This window comes from Rattus norvegicus, chromosome 7 (genome assembly GCF_021556685.1).
Source record: "Rattus norvegicus strain SHRSP/BbbUtx chromosome 7, alternate assembly SHRSP_T2T, whole genome shotgun sequence".
Classification (NCBI taxonomy): Eukaryota; Metazoa; Chordata; class Mammalia; order Rodentia; family Muridae; genus Rattus; species Rattus norvegicus.
The window spans coordinates 30,836,645-30,857,884 of record NC_141540.1 but is presented as its reverse complement, the minus strand read 5'-3'; the positions used below and the strand labels follow the sequence as shown (position 1 = coordinate 30,857,884).

The following is a 21,240-nucleotide window of genomic DNA, read 5'->3' as shown; positions in this document are numbered from 1 at the left end:
ACTGGCTATTGAAGTGTCTTGGGCTCTTACGCCAAACCATCAATCTTGCTGACGCCCATGACGAAGCTCCCAAGAGCTCTTTGGATAGTTTCCTGTCTATCTTCTTCCTCAGTCATTTCCTAACACCCAGGAGGAATTACACCGCAGTTAACAGCAGACTCGCATTTTGTATGATAGATTTTCCCTCGCTCCCACAGCGGGCTCTAAGGATGCCAGCCATCATCACACTATCTCACTTCTGGATCTGTGTGTCAGCCAACCTCCTCTGAGGCACTCATCACTCCTTTTGTCAGTTTGGAGCAGGTAGTCTGTGCCCCAACCCACTGCCTTTGCAGGAGGGGGTGAGAAAGTAGGAATTAGAGCCATGATAGACTCGGTGATAAAGTTGGGGATGTTCCAAGATGGCTGGCTTCTTCCTTACCCTTTTAAAAGGGACTTATTGGCCTGTTCTACCAAGAGGGTCCCCTACTGGTGGGCTGGCTATGTAAGTTCAAGGTCAGATCAGAACACATCTATCTGCACGACAGTTGTGGGCCACTCAGCCGGCATCCTTTCTTCAAACAGGACAAACCCTAAGTAGGGGAGGAAGACCCTTCGGAGACTTTAAAAGCTCCCAGCCCTAAAAAAGAGGCCGAGCTGTGGCCGCCTAAGTCATCATCATGTCCCCTGCCCCACCCCCATGTTCTATGTGTGTGTGTATGGAGGGGTGTGTGTGTGTGGGTGTGCTGTGTGTCTCTGTGTGCCTGCTATATGTGTGTCTTCCCTCAACCCCAATAAAAGCCTTTCTTCGGTTGCCGGAGAAAAAGAAAAAGAAACTGGATCACACCACACTGAAAATAGACTTCAGACTGAACCATTTTGTCTAGACTTATTTCAGGAATCATAAAACCTCTGCACATGACACCATTACACATGCCTACCTACTTTCTGAAGTAAGCTAGAGACCCAGACTGTCATAGAACAGACCTTGTGGAGAAATCAATACCAAGTCCTTTCCCAAACATTTTCTTCATCTTTCACATCTGCATTTTTTAGCTTTAGATAAAAAACTTCACCAGCCTCAGCCTATCAGCTCTATGGGGGTGAGGTACTATTTGCTCATGTGCACACATACCCCTAAATACACACACAAACCCTAAACACACACACACACACACACCTCTAAACACACACACAAATGCACACACACGTGCACTCGCACACACATACACACATCAAAGTCTACCCACTGAACACATCTTCTGCTGTTCATACAGGTACTTTTGGCCTTTTTTCTCTTCGACAAGTAGAAGAGTGAGTGCGATCATTTTTGCTGCTTTTTTAAAGCAAAGAATGAAAAGCGCCATGGAAAATAATCTTTTTCTTTGGGGGGTTAGGGATGGCTGATGGGGTCTCATGAAGGGAGGGCAAATACTCCTCCACCACTGGACTGCACAGCCAGAGGCCCTGGGTTTGCTTGCCTGCCTGCCTGCCTGCCTGCCCGCTCCCTCTGGAGACCAGCTCTCGCTGTGTACTTCACACTGTCCTCCAGTCCCATCCTGGAAATGCTGGGAGTACAGTAATGCACCACCATCCCAGGCTGGGAAAGCATGGAAGGGAAACAGACCCCAACAAACTCTGAAGGAGCAGGACCAGCAAGATGGCGTGGGGGTGTGGTGATTTGAATAAGGACGCCTCCCACAGGCTCCCATATTTGAATGCTTGGTCCCCAGTCATTACAACTGTCTGGTAGGATTAGGAGGTGTGGCCTTGTTAGATGAGGTGTGTCCCTGGGGATGGGATTTGACATTTCAAAAGTCCATACCAGGCCAGTCTCCTCCTCTTCCCCCTCTCCCTCCTCCTCTCCCTTCTCCTCTTCCTCCTCCTCCCCTCCTCTTCCTCCTCCTCTTCCTCCTCATCTTCCTCTTCCTCCTCCCCTCCTCTCCCTCCTCCTCTTCCTCCTCCTCCTCCCCTCCTCTCCCTCCTCCTCTTCATCCTCTTCCTCCTCTTCCTCCTCATCTTCCTCTTCCTCCTCCCCTCCTCTCCCTCCTCCTCTTCCTCCTCATCTTCCTCTTCCTCCTCCCCTCCTCTCCCTCCTCCTCTTCCTCCTCATCTTCCTCTTCCTCCTCCCCTCCTCTCCCTCCTCCTCTTCCTCCTCCTCCTCCCCTCCTCTCCCTCTTCCTCTTCCTCCTCCTCCTCCTCCTCTCCCTCCTCCTCTTCCTCCTCTCCCTCCTCCTCTCCCTCCTCCTCTTCCTCCTCTTCCTCCTCCTCCCCTCCTCTTCTTCCTCCTCTTCCTCTTCCTCCTCCCCTCCTCTTCCTCCTCCCCTTCTCCTCCTCCTCTTCCCCCTCTTCTTCCTCCTCCCCCTCCTCTTCCTCCTCCCCCTTCTCTTCCTCCTCTTCCTCCTCTTTCTCCTCTTCCTCCTCCTTTTTTCTCTCTCATTCTCTTTCTCCCCCTCCTCTCTCTCTCTCTCCCCCCTCCTCTCTCTCTCTCCCCCTCCTCTCTCTCTCTCTCTCTCTCTCTCTCTCTCCCCCCTCCTCTCTCTTTCTCTCTCTCCCTCCCCCCTCCTCCATCCTCCCTCTCTCTGCCTCCAACTTGAAAATCAGAGGTAAGCTCTCAGCTACAACTCCAACACCATGCTTACCTATCTGCTGCTATGCTTCTCACCATGGCGGTCACAGACTTGCCCTGGGAAACCGTAAGCAAGCCTCTCTAGTCAAAGGCTTCCTTTTAGAAGCTGCCTTGACTCTTTGCACAAAAACAAAAGTAACTAAGACAGTGGGCAAAGGCACTGGCTGCCAAGTCTGCCAACCTGAATTCAATCCTCTGAACCCACACAGTGGAAGGGAATACGGCTTTTAACCTCCACCTGCAGACAGTGGCACACGCACACGCACACACACACGCACACGCACGCACGTGCACACGCACGCGCACACACACAAGCAAGTATGAATCCATTCTTTTTTTTTTTCTTTCTTTTTTCCTTTTCTTTTTTTCGGAGCTGGGGACCGAACCCAGGGCCTTGCCCTTGCTAGGCAAGCGCTCTACCACTGAGCTAAATCCCCAGCCCCGTATGAATCCATTCTTAAAGTAAGCGAACATGCACGGCTGGCCCAGGGGAGAGCCACCGTGAGTCATTACCTAGTTTACACAAGGTGTCACTGAGGCTTATGTTTAGTTGCTTCCTCACGAGCTTGCAGGTGGCCACAGAATCTGCCTTTTCCTTGATTTTTATTACTTGTTTGTAATATTCAATTGCTTGCTTCCTTTGAGATCTGGAAAACAGAAATTCCATTCAAGTACTGCACTGGAGAAATAGGACATACATTTGTTCGACAAACGGTCTCCAAGTGCTCGTCTTAAGATGGGGAGCAAAGAGTAAGAGTGGCCCTCTGGCTCCCTCAGTCAAGTGGTGGAAGATAAAGCAAGGTACACTTATGTAACGCTGATTGTGGGCTTTTTTTTTTTCCTTAAGGACAGTCTCAGGATAGCATCAAAACTCCATCTATATATAGTCAAGGAAGACCTTCAGCACCTGCCTCTCGTCCTAGGTTCTGGGATTGTAGGCATATTCCATTCCACACGGTTTTTTGCTGGGGATTGAACTAAGTCCTTCGTGCATGTTAGGCAGGCATCCTACCACGTTAGCCTCTTCCTCAATCTCTGCTGTTACTGTTGTTCCTGGTGGTGGTGGTATTGTTATTAATTATTAGTATTATTGCAGTGCTAGGTATCAAAGCTAGGGCCTCTGTGGTGGTTTGAATGAGAAGAGTCGCCAGAGGTCCGTAAGTTTGAATACCTAGTTCCCAGTGGGTGGAACTCTTTGAGAAGGATTAGGAGGTGTGGCCTTGCTGGAGGAGGTGTGTCACTGAGGGCGGGCTTTGAGGTTTCTAGAGACTGGAATCATTCTTCTACTTTCTGATCAAACGTGAGCTGTCAACTGTTCCTGCTGCCATGCCTTTGCTCTACCACCACAGACTCCAGCCCTCTGAAACCCTCTTACGGCCCACCTCACCAAACAGCAAGTCGATGGGAGCACAAATGGTCAACACCTGTCCCATGTCAGTTATTCAGTAACAGAAACAGACCTTGAATCCAGCGGGAGACACAAGCCCAGCCACCACTTTACCTAGTTCCTCTCTTATTTGGACTAGTCTTCGCCTTTGAAGTATCAGCTAGAAAGGGCACAGGTGGATTTATACTCAAGTACTATAGATTACTGTTAGGCCTCAAGGAAACCCAAGCAAATGGCTGAGGTGCCTATTAACATATCAGAATGGACTCTGGCTGCCAGGTTCTCCCATTGTGGCAAGTACTTATTAAGAGTCCTGGCTCCCGGCTGGAGAGATGGCTCAGCTGTTATAAAAGCACTGACTGCTCTTCCAGAGTCCTGAGTTCAAATCTCAGCAACCACATGGTGGCTCATAACCATCTGTAATGGGATCTGATGCCCTCTTCTGGTGTGTCTGAAGACAGCTACAGTGTACTTACATATAATAAATCTTTTTTTTTTAAATTAAAAAGAAAAGGTTCTCCTCAGCACCTCTCTCCCTGCCCCCTACCCTAAACCTCTCCAGCCCCTGAGCTTCCCTTCCCTTCCTTGCCCCCCGTGTCTCTTTCCTATATACCTCAGCCATCTTGGCTACATGCTTTCTCGGCTTCTTTCTTGGTCCTGCACTTTTGATTCCTGGTCCCCTCTCTTGTCCTGTCTCTTCTCTCCTCTTCCTCTCTTGACCACGCCCACCTTCCTCATGCCCCACCCCCTGTCTTTCTCCTCTCGTGGTCTGGTTCAGTCTGGACACCTCCAGCTGCCTCTGGATGCACTCTCCTTCATATCTACAATAAAAACCTTCTCCACCAGGAGCGATCCTGCCCTCATTTTTATTCAGCTACCTTTAGGCATTCGTCAACTGAAGACAGAGGAGGGAGATGGTCTTAACCGGTAGGCACAATGTTTCTGTGCACTGTGTAAAGATTAACCTTGTGTTATTCAGATGCTGTCTGGATGTAATCCGGACAAGGCCTTGTAGTGCTGATTGGAAGAATCTCCCCTCGAATTTGTGTAAACATCGCTCTGCATTTGTTCTTTTACTTGTCAATAACAACTGGCAGGCCAATAACTAAGTAGAGGGGAGAGTCAGCAGCTAGGGGATGGGGGGGGAAGAGAAGGTGGCGGGGAGGGAAGCAGAGGCCACAAGGACAGGGTCCTGGAGATACCTTGGGAAAACTCCTAGAGCAGAGAGAGCCAGATCAATACTAAGTGCAAGTACCTCAGGGATGTTGGCTGGGAAGTGGCTAGATTAGCTTAGAGAATTAGAATAGATTAGTAAGTGCTCAGATGGTGTGGTGTAAAGCCTATCAAATAAAATTTATAGTCGTCTAATTTATTTGGAAGCTAGCCAGGATAAACAAGAAATGGCTACTAATAAAATTGCTTTAACATTAGAGAAAGTGAAAGACTAGGACACAGGAGGGGGAGAGACGGGCAGGGGGAGGGGAGGAGGAGGGGAGGGAGGGGGAGAGGGAGGGGAGAAGGGCAGAGGAGGGGAAAGGGGAGGCAGAGGAGGGGAAGGGGAGAGGAAGGGAAGGGGGGAGGGAAGGGGAGGGGAGGAGAGGAGGGAAGGGGGAGAGGAGGGAAAGGGGAGGGGATCTCTGAACCCTAGCCACAGTTCACAACTGAGCAGAGCAGCCCTGGACACTGTCAGCTGACTCTGACTCTACTGTGACAGGGAATGCTGGGGGGGGGGGGGGCAGCAAGCCTGCAGCTAACTCTCAGGCTTCACAAAGAAACTCCTCCCACACTAGCCTGCAGCCAGCAAAAACAGATCTAGACCTGCTCACATCAGGGCCCAGTGAGGATCCCGACTACCCTCTTCTCTACCCAGGGAGAGAGGAGCCTCGGACAGGGCCACATCTCAAAGCCTGCTGAAGTTAGGGGACTGGCAAGGGGAGCCTGACCTGAGGCGTGGGGCTCTGGCCTTGGTCACACAGTCATACAGAACAGTAGGATGGGGTCCCACTGACAGCAGCCAGGGTGAGGCCTTCACAAAGCCTTAATGAAGTGCACCGCTCACAAGCCCCGTTAACACTCACGGTGAGAGCCTTGGACTCCTGTCTTTACCTGCTGCCTAAGCCCCCAACTGTGTAGACCCAGAGTTTTCAGAATGCCTTGTAGTAGATGCTGTGACAAACACAGCAGGGCAGGGCCTTCAGGAAGGGTGCACTCCACTCAGTTGATGAGCAGGACTAGAGACAAAGCAAGGTGGCCCTATGGGTCAATGCACACCCCAGACGTTAGAGAACTGGGAGAGAGACACGTTCCTTGAAAGTCGGTAGAAACTTACTTTTCATTTTCTCCTAGAAGAAAAAATAGCAAATCTGCTAAGAATTCCATGATTTCTCCAACTAGTATGTTTTTATTGCCAAATAGCCGTCTTCTGATATTTAAACACTCTTGAAACTTGAGTTTTGCAAGGGCCGCGTTTCCAGAAGCCAACCTAAGAATGGAACACAGGCCTGTGGTTTACGAGGCAAGGAGAATGCTTCTAGTAAGTGATTCGCACTCACTGGACAAGAAACAGCACTCATAAAACCCGGGGGGTGCAGGGGGATCAAGACCCTCAAAAGCACTGAGAAGTGTATGTGTCTGTCTGTGCGCCTGTGTCCCTCTGTGTGTATGTCTGTGTCTATGTCTGTATGTCTATGTCTGCGTGTCTGCCTGTCTGTGTGTGTCTGTATGTGTCTGTGCCTGTCTGTGTGTCTGTGTCCCTCTGTGTGTATATGTCTGCATGTCTATGTCTGTTTATCTGTCTGTGTGTGTCTGTATTTGTGTCTGTGTATATCTGTGTGTCCCTGTCCCTCTGTGTGTGTGTTTGTGTCTATGTCTATATGTCTATGTCTCTGTGTGTGTCTGTCTGTTTCTGTCTGTGTGTCTGAGTCCCTCTGTGTATGTGTCTGTCTGTGTGTCTGTCTGTATTTGTGTCTGTGTATGTCTGTGTGACTGTGTCCCTCTGTGTGTGTGTGTATGTGTCTGTGTCTGTCTGTGTGTCTGTGTCCTTCTGTGTGTGTGTATGTGTCTGTGTCTGTCTGTGTGTCTGTGTCCCTCTGTGTGTGTATGTCTGCATGTCTATGTCTGTGTGTCTGTCTGTGCGTGTATGTGTCTGTGTCTGTCTGTGTGTCTGTGTCCCTCTGTGTGTGTATGTCTGCATGTCTATGTCTGTGTGTCTGTCTGTGCGTGTATGTGTCTGTGTCTGTCTGTGTGTCTGTGTCCCTCTGTGTGTGTCTGTATTTGTGTCTGTGTCTGTCTGTGTGTCTATGCCCCTCTGTGTGTGTCTGTATTTGTGTCTGTGTCTGTCTGTGTGTCTGTGTCCCTCTGTGTGTGTATGTCTGCATGTCTATGTCTGTGTGTCTGTCTGTGTGTGTATGTGTCTGTGTCTGTCTGTGTGTCTGTGTCCCTCTGTGTGTGTATGTCTGCATGTCTATGTCTGTGTGTCTGTCTGTGTGTGTCTGTATTTGTGTCTGTGTATGTCTGTGTGTGTGTCTACATACATGAGCATGTGTGACCTGTGCCTTTAGGAAGGAGCAGTACCAGAGGTTCAGCAAAGCCTTGTGCATGCTAGCACATACTCTAGCACAGAGATACACTCACCTGACCCCAGAAATACCTGTACAAAGAAACCAGAGTAGTCAGGCAGCATCGAACGTGCCAATAATCCCAGCATGTGGGAGGATCATGAGTTCAAGGCCAGTTTAGGTTACATAGTGAATTTCACAGCCTGGGCTACTTGGGAATATCTTGACAGCAGAAGAAGAGGAAAAGAAGGAAGAGAAGGAGGACAAGGAGGAGGAGGAAGTGGACGAGGAGGAAGAAGAGTATGAAGAAGAGGAGGAGAAGAAACTAGAGCTCTTCTCAACCTTTGCTCTGTAGACATTTGGGTGGGATAATTCCTTGTTGTGGGTCTGCTCTATACCGTATAGGTAGCATCCCTGGCCCCCACCTCTAGATGCCAATAGAAGTCCTCCTGCCAGTCACGTTAACCAGAAAGATGTCCGGATTCTGCCCAAATTGCCTTGAGAAGGGCCCTGACCACCCTTGGCTGAGATGCTCTGTGCTGGGCAATGAGTTCTCCAGTGCTCGGCGTGGGACCAAATGAGCTAGGTGGAAGATGTGGTTACAGGTACAGATCAAATATTCATATGCTTTATGGAGACGGGTCTCCTGTTAGCCCAGACTGGCTGAGGATGACCTTGAATTCCTCATCCTCCTGTCTCTCCACCTTCCAAGCGCAGGGATTACAGGCATGAATCATTGTCCCCAATTTATGCTGTTGTGGGAATTGAGCCTGGGACTTCACACACGCAAGGCAAACACTCTACCAACTGGGCTACATCACCAGCCCCCCAAGCATATTAATAAAAAAAAGAAGAAGAAGAAGCTGCTTCAGAAAGCAAGAGAAACTGTCGCGCTTACATGAGAACACCTTCAGTATATCTCATGGTAGCCTGATCACGGGGGTTGTCCATCACGTACTTGGAGACTTCAGTGGCGTATTCCAGAACATGGTTTTCTTTTAAGAATTCCTCAGACGCCGATTTGGCCAGGTTATTCATCACTTTGACTACAGGGAATGAATGTTGACAAAGGGTACAGCGCCTAAGAGTCAACATCAACCTTAGTATCGTTTCTTCACCAGGCCAAGGACCAGGGTTTCTCTGGACACATCAATCACTGATCTACACTGAATAGGGTTTGTTTCCATACAAAACATCTGTATGCATGTGGCAGTCCAAGGACCAAGGTGACAACATTATGAACCTGAAGACTGGTGGGATGGCATAGGTACACATGAGCATGTAGGCCCACACGAGGAAGCCAGAGGATAGCTCTCAGTTTCATTCCTCAGCTGGCATCCACCATGATTGGTTGATTGGTTTTGGGTCTCCCAGTGGCCTGAAAATGACTAGCAAGCCAAGTTAGGGGGTAATGGAGCCTCAAGGACTCACCTTCTTCAGCATCGAGAAAGATTTCACGCCTATGTCAGCTATAATGCTCACCTTTTAAAACGGGTTCTGCCTCTGCGTCCTAAGAGCTGGAACTAAAGATATGCACCACCATGTTTGGCTGCAAAAAGTTTTCTTTAAAATGACCTAGCCAGTCCCTTTCCCAGGGAGAGAAGGTCCCTGGCGCTGCTCTCTGAATTGGGAGAGGTGGAGTGGCCTCTGCGGGTGTCTGCCTACCTTTCTGCTTCATCAGTTCCTGGCTGATTTTGAGGTCGCTGAGTGTGAACCGCAGCAGATTTGACCAAGCTTTCTGAAAATACGTGAGTCCCTTCTGCATCATCCCGATGTCAAGATACAGTTCTCCAATGGCGTTCTGAGCCTTGAGGAGCATCTCTGTCATGGATGGGCTCTGTACAGAAACGAGAAAGGGAGCCGCTCCTGAAAACAGGTTGTTAGCCCCTAGTGACACCCGGAACATCACTCCTCAGAGAAATTTAAATATTTATCAGATAATTGGCTGTGATGAGACCTTTATTAGCAGATACAGCAAACTACAAATCCATTTTGGGCAATGTCTTTACCGATTACCTAGGAGTGTTAAAAACCCCCAGAGCAACAAGAGAAAGGTAAGGAACTTGGTGGCCTGAAGCTGCAGTCATAAATGATCTCGATGTCTGACCACTTGTTCTCTCATGGCTTGACACTTCCTGGCCTCCACTCTCAAGGACTCTTTGCAGTCTAAAATAGCTGCTCCATCTCCGGCTGTCACAGCCACAGCTGAGCTGTGAGAAAGGCAGGCATGTGGACCGAGTATGTATGTCCTCTCAGAGTCCCAGCACTCAGGGGAAACCTGGGAGGTTAGGAATGTGAGAAAAGAAAGGAAGAAAGAAAATGCCTTACAGCTGGATCCTGTGGAGACATTTTCTCTCTTTCTTCCTTTCTTTCTTTCTTTCTTATTATTTATTTATTCTTTCCTATTTATTTATTTATTCTTTCTTATTTGTTTGTTTGTTTATTTATTTATTTAGAAAGGGTTTCTCTATGTAGCCCTGGCTGTCCTGGAACTCACTCTGTAGACCAGGCTGGTCTTGAACTCTGAAGATCCACCCGCCTCTGCCTCCCTCCTGAGTGCCAGGATTAAGGCATACGTCACCATCATCCAGACTATAAAGCATTTTTTCTATCACTGTGGAGGGCCGAGCCTTTTATTGGTGGCCTTAGCCCTGGACTGGTGGTCCTCGGCTTCTGTAGGGGAACAGGGGAGCAAGCCAATAAACAGCACCCTCCATGGCCTCTGCACCAGCTCCTGCCTCCAGGTTCCAGCCCTGTGTGAGTTCCCGTCCTGACTTCCTTTGATGGTGAACTGTGATGTGGAAGTGTAAGCCAAATAAGCCGCTTCATCCCCAACTCACTCTTGGCTATGGCGTCTCGTCACAGCAATAGGAAGGAATCCTGACTACAACACCCTTCATAATGCTCACATTCCTAACGACCCAGGCTTCCCTCCTAATGCTACCTCCCCCATTGCCCCCATCTCAGTGACAGTTTCTAGTGCTGTGATAAAACACTGTGACCAAAAGACAAATTGGGGAGGAAAGAGTTTATCAGGCTCATACGTCCAGATCACAGTCAGGAAGTCAGGACAGGAACTCACACAGGGAAGGAGCCTGGAGGCAGGAGCTGATGCAGAGGCCACGGAGGGGTGCTGCTTACTGGCTTGCTCCCCCTGGCTTGCTCAGAACCCAGGACAACCACAATGGGCTAGGTCCTCCCTCATTGATCACTAATTGAGAAAATGCCTTACATCTGTATCTTATGGAGGCTTTTCCTCAACTGAGGCTCCATTCTCTGTGCTGACTCTAGTTTATGTTAAGGTGACACACAAAACCAGCCAGTATACCCCCTTTCAGATAACTCTAGCTTTTGTCAAGTTGACATAAAACTAGCCTGAAAGGGAGGGGGGATGGGGGCTCTTCTAAAAGAGGCCCTAAGGCTAGAGAGATGGCTCAGTGGTTAAGGGTACTGATTGCTCTTCCAGAGGATTCAGGTTCAATTCCCAGCACCCACAGTTTACAACTATGTGTAACTCCAGTTCGAGGGGATCTGACACCCTCACACAGGCAAAACACGAATCCACATTAAATACATAAAAATAGAAAAATCTAAAGAGCCCCCAAAGTTCTCTTTCCCCTACATGACAACAGAGCCTAAACATGGTTGCCTACGAACCAGGATGCGAACCCTCACTAGACATCAGCTCCACGGGCAGTTCAACCTTGGGCTTCCAGTCTAGGACCATGAAGTAAGTGTCTGCCATTTAGTGCCTCAAACTGTGCCTATCCTAGCAACAAGGAAGGCATTCTAACAAAGCCCCTTTCTTTGGCCATCCAATCCCTAGATGATGGTCCTACACGACTGGAATTTCCCCCTAAGAACTTCATGCTGGAGGAGGGGAGAATGAAACCCTGGTGTTATCCAGAGGGAGCAAGAGTCCTGACACACAGTTCTGACCACCAGGCAGGCCAACTGGATTGGAAGCAATGCCAACTCTGCGATGGGCAAGACCACATCTCATCTAGGACTACTTAGGCATGCCTTGCACTCTCTATGGGAACCTAGGCCTCGTGTCAGGATCTGAGAGATGAACTTGGCACGACTGGACTTCTCAATGTCTCCTCTCCCCAGGATGGGCAGGCACACTGGATAAGTCTCCTATCCCTGTCCCTTGCTGTTTCTTAGAATCTGTTGTCTCATTAATCAGCACACTGAGGATGAGTGGCTCAACCTAGCTTGTTGGAGCTGCCAGGGCCCAGGCTTCGACCTAAAAACTCTAGAAAATTAAAACAAAAAAACAAAAAAACAAATCCAGCAGTTGAATTAAAACAAGAGGAAAACAAGGGAAACCTTCACTTCCTGGAACCCTTCACTTCCTGGAACCCTTCACTTCCTGGAAACCTCTCATCATTTCCATAGAGACTGCACTGGTCCCAACCTGGGTCCGCGCTCCTCTTCAAAAAAGCCTGGGCATGGAGTCTGCTTCCACACAGCCACCAGTCAGGATAGGACCTGCTCTGATGGAATGTACATCAGAGTAGCTCCTGGGAAATGACAGATGGTGCTGCTAGTCATTTTGCCTCCTTTGTTTAAAGACTCGTATATTTATTTATGTCTAGGTGAATGTGTCTGTGTGAACATACATTTCATATGTGCAGTGCCCGTGGAGGTAGACGCTTGTCATGTCCACCAGACCCAGTGTAATATAGGTGGTGTGGACCACAAGAAGACATGGGTGCTGGGAACCTAGCCTGTCCTCTTAAAGAGCAGTGAGCTCTCTCGACTACTGAGCCATCTCTCTGACCCCTTCATTTAAAAGATAACTTTATTGCCAGGCCTAATGGCCTTCATTCCCAGCACTAGGCAGGCAGAGACAGGCAGATCTGGGAAAATTCAAGGCCAGTCTGGTCTACATAATAAGTTCCAGGACAGCCAGAGCTATAAAGAGACCTTGTCTCAACAAAGTCAAAAGAATTTTAAAATGTATTTACATTTATTTGTTTGTGTCTTTATATGTATATGTGTGTATGTGTATGTTTGTGTGTATGTGAGTGTACATATATATGTATATGTGTGTATGCATGTATGTATATGTGCATGAAAGTTTATGTTATGCATGTATGTATGTGTGTATATTTGTGTATGTGTGCATATGTGCATATGCATGTGTGTATGTGTGAACATATATGTATATGTGTGTATGCATGTGTGTATATGTGTATATGTATGTGCATGAGTGTGTATGTACATTCATGGGTGTATGTGTGTATATGTGTGTACGCATGTGTGTGTAGGTGTGTATGTGTACATTCATGTGTGTATGTGTGTATATATGTGTATCCAAGTGTGTGTAGGTGTGTATATGTGTGTATTCATGTGCGTGTGTGTGTGCATGTGTGTGGGTGTGTATGGGTGTGTGTATGCATGTGTGTATATGTTTGTATCATGTGTGTACATGTGTGTGGGTGTGTGTATAACATGATGCACATGGGGTGATCAGAGACAGCTTGCCTTGCAGGAGACAATTCTCTCCTTCCATCATGTGAGCCCCAGGAATTGAACTCAGGGCATCAGGCTTGGCTGCGAGAGCCTTTACCCACCAGATTCCAAATGAACAGTGTTTCACCCACTTCCCTGTCGGGCCTCCCCTGGAGAAGAGGAAGCTTACCCTCCTCCCAGGACCTGCCCATGGCCTCAGTCTGCATGTCTGCCCCATGCTGCAGTCTCCTCAGTGTGCTGTGCAATCTGCCCTCTAGCAGGGTCCTTTCCTGCCCCACATAAACACACCTGTCCTGGATCAAACTTGACCTTTCCTTCTTTATTGAGAAGCTTCTCAAGCAGACCCCATGTGTGCATCTTCCCCATGGTTACATTGTTAAGACTCACTTCTTAACATCCTGCACCCCAGACCCCCACACACCCTTGCCTTCTCAGTGTCATCACAGACACCCACTTACCAGACCAAGGGGCTGCTGTCAGTCCTCATTTACATGTCACCTGACTCGTAATGTCATGATTACTTTACACTCAGTAAAGCCAAAAGTTTATGGTTCCGAAAAAAACACAATCAAGAAAGAATCAATCGCCAGGTAGTGGTAGAGCACGCGCCCTTGATCCCAGCACTGGGGAAGGCATCTCTGTGAGTCTGAGGCCAGCCTGGTCTACAAAGTGACTTCAAGGGCAGCCAGGGCTACAGAGAGCAACCCTGTCTTAAAAATAAACAAACAAATGGAAGAAAAAGTAAAAAGAAAAAGAATAATCAAACTTCCCCCATGTCTTCAGGAAAATGGCAACCAAGTCGCAGGCAACTATAATTCCACCTCCTCCCACAGTGACACCAACCTGCAGGTGTCCTTCTCTGCCGACTACAGTCTATTTGAAGTTTGGCATTATTGATGTACAATTGAGGTGTGGGTTAACACTGTAGCCTCCTCTCTGGTGAACAAATGCACTGACCCCCCCCACTTGTAAATGCACTGACCTCCACTTGTAAATGCATTGACTCCCCCCACTTGTAAATGCATTGACTCCCCCCACTTGTAAATGCACTGACTCCCCCCACTTGTAAATGCACTGACCCCCACTTGTAAATGCATTGACTCCCCCCACTTGTAAATGCATTGACTCCCCCCACTTGTAAATGCACTGACTCCCCCCACTTGTAAATGCACTGACTCCCCCCACTTGTAAATGCACTGACCCCCACTTGTAAATGCATTGACTCCCCCCACTTGTAAATGCACTGACCCCCACTTGTAAATGCATTGACTCCCCCCACTTGTAAATGCACTGACCTCCACTTGTAAATGCATTGACTCCCCCCACTTGTAAATGCATTGACTCCCCCCACTTGTAAATGCATTGACTCCCCCCACTTGTAAATGCATTGACTCCCCCCACTTGTAAATGCACTGACTCCCCCCACTTGTAAATGCATTGACTCCCCCCACTTGTAAATGCACTGACCCCCACCTGTATAGCAAGTTATAGAAGAACAAGGTCAATGGTGTCTGAAGGAACAAAAGAGGAATAAAGTTGGGAGGATCTAAGTTTTTTTCTCACTTTACCTGTAGCAACATGTCCTCGACACTCAAGAACAGCTTTTCTGCTTCGTTGATCTTGCCCATAAGCTTCAGGAAACTTCCGATAAAGAGTATCATTCTGCCTTTATCAGCAGCGGTGATCTCGAACAGACTGCACTCCAACACTGGGACAGAAAGAAAAGGAGAGAGGCCTGAAGCACACTGGGAAGGAACCCAGGACCTCTGCTAATCCTGCTACAGCTGCATTTCCCAGTGTGTGTGTGTGTGTGTGTGTGTGTGTGTGTGTGTGTGTGTGTGTCCTGTGTTGTTCTGGTCTGTGTGTGTGTGTGTGTGTGTGTGTGTGTGTCCCGATGTGTGTGTCCCGGTGTGTGTGTGTGTGTCTGTGTGTGTGTCTGTGTGTGTGTCTGTATGTGTGTGTGTCTGTGTGTGTGTCTGTGTGTGTGTGTCTGTGTGTGTGTGGTGTGTGTGTGTATGTGTGTATGTGTGTGTGTCTGTGTGTGTGTGTCTGTGTGTATGTCTGTGTGTGTGTATCCCGGTGTGTGTGTGTGTGTGTGTGTCTGTGTGTATCTGTGTGTGTCTGTGTGTGTCTGTGTGTGTCTGTGTGTGTGTCTGTGTGTGTGTGTCCTGGTCTGTCTGTATGTGTGTCCCCCGTGTGTGTGTGTGTGTCTGTGTGTATCCCCATATATGTGTCTGTGTGTGTCTGTGTGTGTCCCTGTGTGTGTCCCTGTGTGTGTGTCCCCGTGTGTGTGTGTCCCCTTGTGTGTATTCCTGTGTGTATATGTGTCCATGTATGTGTGTATGGGGGAGGGTTGCTCTTTTTTCTTTGTTTTTGTTTGTGACAGGTGTTTTAGGGTTTTTGGAGACAACACCTCACTCTGAAGCCCACATTAGCCCTGAACTCACAATCCCCCACTTTGCCCTCAAAGCTGGGATCACAGACGAATACCACCCTGTCAGGCTTCAATTGCTTCCTCAAGACACCAGCATCTTATTACAAATCTCGGCAAGTAGTTAAAATGACACAGTAGAGATCTAGAATGGTATTGTACAACCTTGCTGTATAAAGGTTGAAATCCAAAGAGCTCAATCCATGTATTGGATAGCGAATTTTTTCAGGAAAAAAGAGGGAAAATGTTTACATTCCTTATATAATTCTGCCTTCTATTACAACTATCTTGAATCGCTAGATTAAACAGAAAAAAAATGTTAGAACAAAATAGGAAACCTGGTCGGGGACACAGGCGGGCTTGTAATCCCTGCTTTTTCAGAAGACTGAGTTGGAAAGGTCCTGCCTGGGCTAACTCCTTTATCTTGGGCTAGTTTTTGCCTTCTGGAACAGCCACTCTGTATCTGAAGTAACACCTCGTGATGATACGTGAAAGCTTCTTAGAGGCTATTAACTGAGGAGAACACTAGCTTCCCCCAATGCAAGAACTGCGAGTGTCAACGGATAGCATCCTAGGCCTAGCACACAGCTCCCCTCATCTCATTGTGCTTGCCTCTCTGATGTACCAACCAATGCATTTTAAAACTTGCCTTGGTTTATGACTTTGTTCTGTAAAACCATAACAGCTTCATAAAACCACTCTTACATTGGAACATGAAAAGTAGGGAGATCTAAATCTGTGTCGCCAGGTCCTAGCCACTCAAAATGGCTCCAAAATAAACTCTCTCACTTCCTTTACGGTGAGAGCTGTAGGTGGTGGCACACACCTTTAATCCAGGACTTGGGGGCTCTGTGAGTCTGAGGCCAGCCTGGTCTACAGAGAGAGATCCAAGACAGCCCAGGCTATGAAGAGAAACCCTGTCTCGAAAAACCAAAAGATGAGAGCTGTGGTTTTTATCCTGACACATCCACTCCTGCTTTTACTGGTCACCTCGGCACCATAAGTAATTCAGAAAACCATCGGGAACCCTGCCTCCCACACCACATCTTCACCTTCACAACTCAGCACCACACGGAAGAGACGAGAAAACAGTTTTCCTCATTCTAAAACTGACTGCCATTCTCCAATCTCGTCTTTTGAGAGTATTCAACTTCACCTCATAATAAACCCTATTTACACACACACACACACACACACACACACACACAGTACAATTAGTGTACGCAAAAAAGTACAAAGACATATAGAGTATGCAGAACAGCACCAAAGATCATGTCTATTACAGTGTGCACTTCCAACTTTCCTGTGTCTGATTAGTGTAATTACACATGTGTGAGCACACACACACACACACACACACACAGCTTTAAAAATTGAATTGAGATCATTCCCCAAATGCCACACATTTGCATTCTTTAAAAATCAAACAAAAATCACAGGGTGGGGGCTGGAGAGACGGCTCAGTGATTTGGAGTCTCTTCCATAAGACTTTAGGATTGTGAGTAAGATAGGAAAATGAAGGTAAAGATACAAGGCTTCATGACAGCCTTGACAGATGACTGTGGATCCCGACCGAGGAAAGGAGGACCTGCTGGAGGTGTGACACTGGATGTGGCAGACTTTACAAAGTCAAATCTCAGAACTGGGCCAACTAAACCCGAGGGACGAGGAAGAGGGAGGTGTCAAACAATGCTACAAAGGTCAGGACTCTGCACAGAAGCCCCAGGCAGGGTCCAGAAGAACACATGGAGCGTTTGTTCAGATGGCTTCACCACAGAGTCCTGTGGATGCCCTCACCTACTCCAAAGGGATACACTGGCCTTGGCTCTTCTGCACTCAGAAAGTCTCCACTGAGATGCTAAGGGACTTTCTCCAGAGCTCTCCAGTCCCACAGGCCCCTCTGCCACCAGGAAGGAGTTTTGTCCCACCCGGGAGAACTGACCTTTCTCCCGCTAGCTCTCAGCTTCCTGTGAGAGAGTGAGTGTCTGATCTCCTGTAACATATGGCATTCTTAAGAGTATTCCTAGGGGGTTGCGGATGAATTCCAAGATTAAAGGGGTATCTGCATAATAATAAATCAGCAAAGGCTACATGTTCAAGACCTGATGCAGGGAGGGTAAAGTTCAAGACCCTGGGGATCTCGCCCCCCCCCCCCCTGGAGACTCAGCTTCCTTCATTTCAATCAGGACTTGACTAGTACTATTGTGCCTTCCAAAATGATGCGTGTATACAATCTATGACCGTCTGGCATTTCATACACCTCAGCGACGGAAGTCTGAAGTAATAGGGCTGAAATTTTGAGTAACATCCACCCGACTATGCAACGAGGTCATGGTCAACCTGTCTTGCAAACAAAGGAAGAAAAGAAGGGATCAGATCCCTGGGATTTCCAGACTGTAAGCCGGCAGGACTCCATCCGCCTGTTCACCGCTGTGTTTGTGAGACCGTGTTCAGGGGAGGTGCTTGGCTAACCTACTGTAAGAATGAAGGATATTGTCACTCTGGATAGTAGGCTGGAAGTAGAGGATGGGGAGGAGGGATGAGCAGGCAAAGGCCTACTTATGGGAGACAGGGGTAAAAATACTGTCCAGAGTGTTACCCAAACCCGAGAATGAGCAGAGAAAGAGCAGTTCTCTGCTTGGCCCAAGACCGCCTTCAACAGCAGCACTGTCAGGCTGGGTCATGGAAGGAGGAAACGCAGTCGACTACAGAGGAAGTAGCCACAGCTGGGTTTAATGTACTCCTGAGAGGAGTCCCTGACTGGCTGATTAGTTTCAGCACTGTGGAGAGGCAAGAATACTGCAGTCCACCAGCTAATCCTGTGATCTTGGCCTAGTTCTTGCCCTCCAGGAGAGCCATTCCCTGCCCACCTCTGTGTCTGAACTAGCATCTTGTGAGTAATAGATTAAAATCTTTCACCATCTATTAACTTGGCAGACCTCTAGCTTCCACCAATCTTAAAGCAAAGATTCAGCGGATAGCATCTTAGGCCTGCAGAAAAGCTCTCCCCAGCCTCTCTGATGTATTTTAAACTTGCCTTGATTTATGGCTTTCTTTGTTCTGTAAAACCACCAAAACTTCATAAAGCTGTTTCTGCATTAGAGCGTGAAGTTTGGGGTAACCTCAATCTGCGTTCCCCGGCCAGGTCACTCAAGACGGCTTCGGGACAGACTGTCATTCCTTTGTAGATGAGGGAGGGTGTGGGTCGGAGGCATGTTGTTGGCCTACCTGAGAGCGTGGTCCGCTTCTTGAGTTTCTGGGAGTCTTCCGCTTCTATCTTGGCAGCCGAGAGCAGAAAAGCCTCCAATACGTCACTGCCGGCTTCCAGTAGCACATCCCAGTAGTGGACAAGGTGCAGCCTGGTCCACAAACTCGGGTTTTGGATTTTTGATATGAAGTCTGTGATGCTTGTGACACACACAATCACGTGAGTTACTTTGGCTGAAGGAAGTCACTCTTCCACTTCCCACTTTTCACTAGACTAGCCGTAACCGTTTATTGATTTTTTTTTCTCCCAAGCAGGATCTCATATATTCCAGACCAAGGAGGACCTTGAATTTCTGCTCTTCCTGCCTCGGTCTCCCAGATGCTGGGATTACGTATCTGTGTCACCATGCCCAGTTTAAGTGACCAAACACAGGGCTTTGTGTATGACAAGAGTCTCAGCCAGGCAAGCATTCTGCCAACTGAGCTATATATACCCCATGACACATAAGCGCTCTCTCTTTCTCTCTCGTTGTCTGTATGTCTGTCTGTCTGTCTGCCTGTGTCCCCACCCTTGGCTCTTACATTCTGCCTGCCCTCTCTTCCATAATGTTCCCAGAGCCTTAGAGAGCTTGCCCTACAAACTTCTTACAGGTTTGGTTGCCACCAGACAAAGGTGAGCCTTCACTCTCCCACCGTGAGAGCCAGTTCACCCCCACCTGCTCAGAACACCGCTCCCCTGAGCAGGCTCCTTGGCTCTACCACCAGGCAACGGGGTCCCTTCAGCCCTTGAGCCTGCAGTGTCACGTTGAAGCATGGTACCCCCGGTTACCATAATTGTCTAGCTCCACATCCCCACACCCTTCCCCTCAAGAAATGGAAAGCTTAGAAGGAAGAGCTTCGGGCTATGTCTTAATCCAGGGCCGAGACAGGGTGACCTCAATAAACTTGCTGAATTAATGCAAATGGGCAGAGGAAGGAAGCAGGGAAAAGAGTGGGGGGAGCAAGAGAAGAGTGGACCAGGAAAAGCAGGGCGGAAGCGGCAAGCACCAGCATGAACTCCCACCCCCCCACCCCCCCTACCCCCACCCCCCCACCCCCATCTATCCCTCTTGTCTTCGGAATGCCTGGAGGAGTGTGGGGGGGGGTGAAGGAGAGGCAGATCAAACAGAGCATCTTGGGGGAGCCACCCACCACGAAAGCGGATTCCACACTGAGGTCCCACACATGCATAAATGAACGAGCTGCTCAGGGAAGCCATGTTGCTAATGTGACGTCAAGATTCCATGGAAATCGAGCAGGACTTACATGGGGCTCGTGATGAAGCCACACAGGCCTTCCCAATACCCACTCATCTTCATGTGCCACGGTAGCTCCTGATACACTCTCCAGAAGATGGTTTGCCGTTGGAAGTACTTCATCAGGACCTGGTGGAAGTGTACCTTCTTGTGATTCGTGCTGTTCTGGGACACATTTGGATTGCTCTCTCTCACCGAAATGGTTACACCTATTTCAAAACCAATTGCAGCCTCACAGTTCTGACATGTATGAAAATACAATCACAAAAATATGGCAACTCTGTATCTTGGTGTCTTTGAAAGTGGCTCGCACAGGGCTGGGGCGGTGGCCCAGTAGGAAAGTTCTTGCTGAACAAACCTCAGGCCTGGAGTTTGAGTCCCCAGCACCCATATAAACACCAGGCAGGTGGGACGGTTCACCCGTAATCACAGCACTAGAGAGGCAGAGAAAGATCAATCTGGAGCAGGCTAGCTGGCCAGCTAGCTAGGCTGGCAGATCCATGAGTTCTGGGTTTAAGTGAGAGGCCCTGCCTCAATACATAATGTGAAAAGCAGTTAAGAAAGACATCTGATATCAACCTCTGGCCTCTGCACACATGTATACACACCTATGCATACACACCTGCACACACCCATGCAGACACGCAGCCGCAAATGCACATGACCAAAAAAAAAAAAAAAAAAACGTATCTTATGCAACATTCTGTTTCCTCCAGAAAGCATTTTTATGATTAGGGGTAAGTGTATGGACTTTTCATATTGAGTTTCCCTCCCCAACTCCCACAAAGAAACACTTTGGATTGTTTTCCTATTTTCTTGTTTTTGTTTGTTTTGTTTGTTTTAAGAATCAAATTGGAGGGCTGGAGAGATGGCTCAGCAGTTAAGAGCACCGACTGCTCTTCCAGAGGTCCTGAGTTCAATTCCCAGCAACCACATGGTGGCTCACAACCACCTATAATGGGATCTGATGCCCTCTTCTGGTGTGTCTGAAGTGGTGTGTCTGAAGACAGTGACAGTGTATTCATATACATAAAATAAATTTTAAAAAAGAAAACACACACATGATCATACACTTTTTAAAAAGAAAGAACCAGGGGTTGGGGATTTAGCTCAGTGGTAGAGCGCTTGCCTAGCAAGTGCAAGGCCCTGGGTTCGGTCCCCAGCTCCGAAAAAAGAAAGAACCAAATTGGAGAATGACGGGATAGAAGGAATAGGAAGGTAGTTAGAGATATAAAAATATTAGTTATTTTTATTTTATGTGTATGGGTGTTTGG

General features: G+C 48.2%; 1 protein-coding gene across 8 annotated transcripts in view; it reads right to left on the bottom strand.

Annotated features, from left to right (window-relative positions):
* Window positions 1-21,240, bottom strand: part of Ttc41 (tetratricopeptide repeat domain 41) — a 64,004-nt gene that overhangs the window by 9,957 nt on the left and 32,807 nt on the right. For 5 of the 8 annotated variants that reach the window (XM_087557819.1, XM_087557817.1, XM_087557818.1 and 2 more), the window contains 7 exon segments: window positions 19,977-20,175; window positions 18,693-18,871; window positions 14,602-14,741; window positions 9,218-9,389; window positions 8,451-8,598; window positions 6,325-6,477; window positions 3,122-3,255 (listed from right to left, as the gene is read on the bottom strand). In XM_087557819.1, the coding sequence (XP_087413945.1) occupies window positions 3,122-3,255; window positions 6,325-6,477; window positions 8,451-8,598; window positions 9,218-9,389; window positions 14,602-14,741; window positions 18,693-18,871; window positions 19,977-20,175 (1,125 nt within the window). 8 annotated transcript variants of the gene reach the window in all.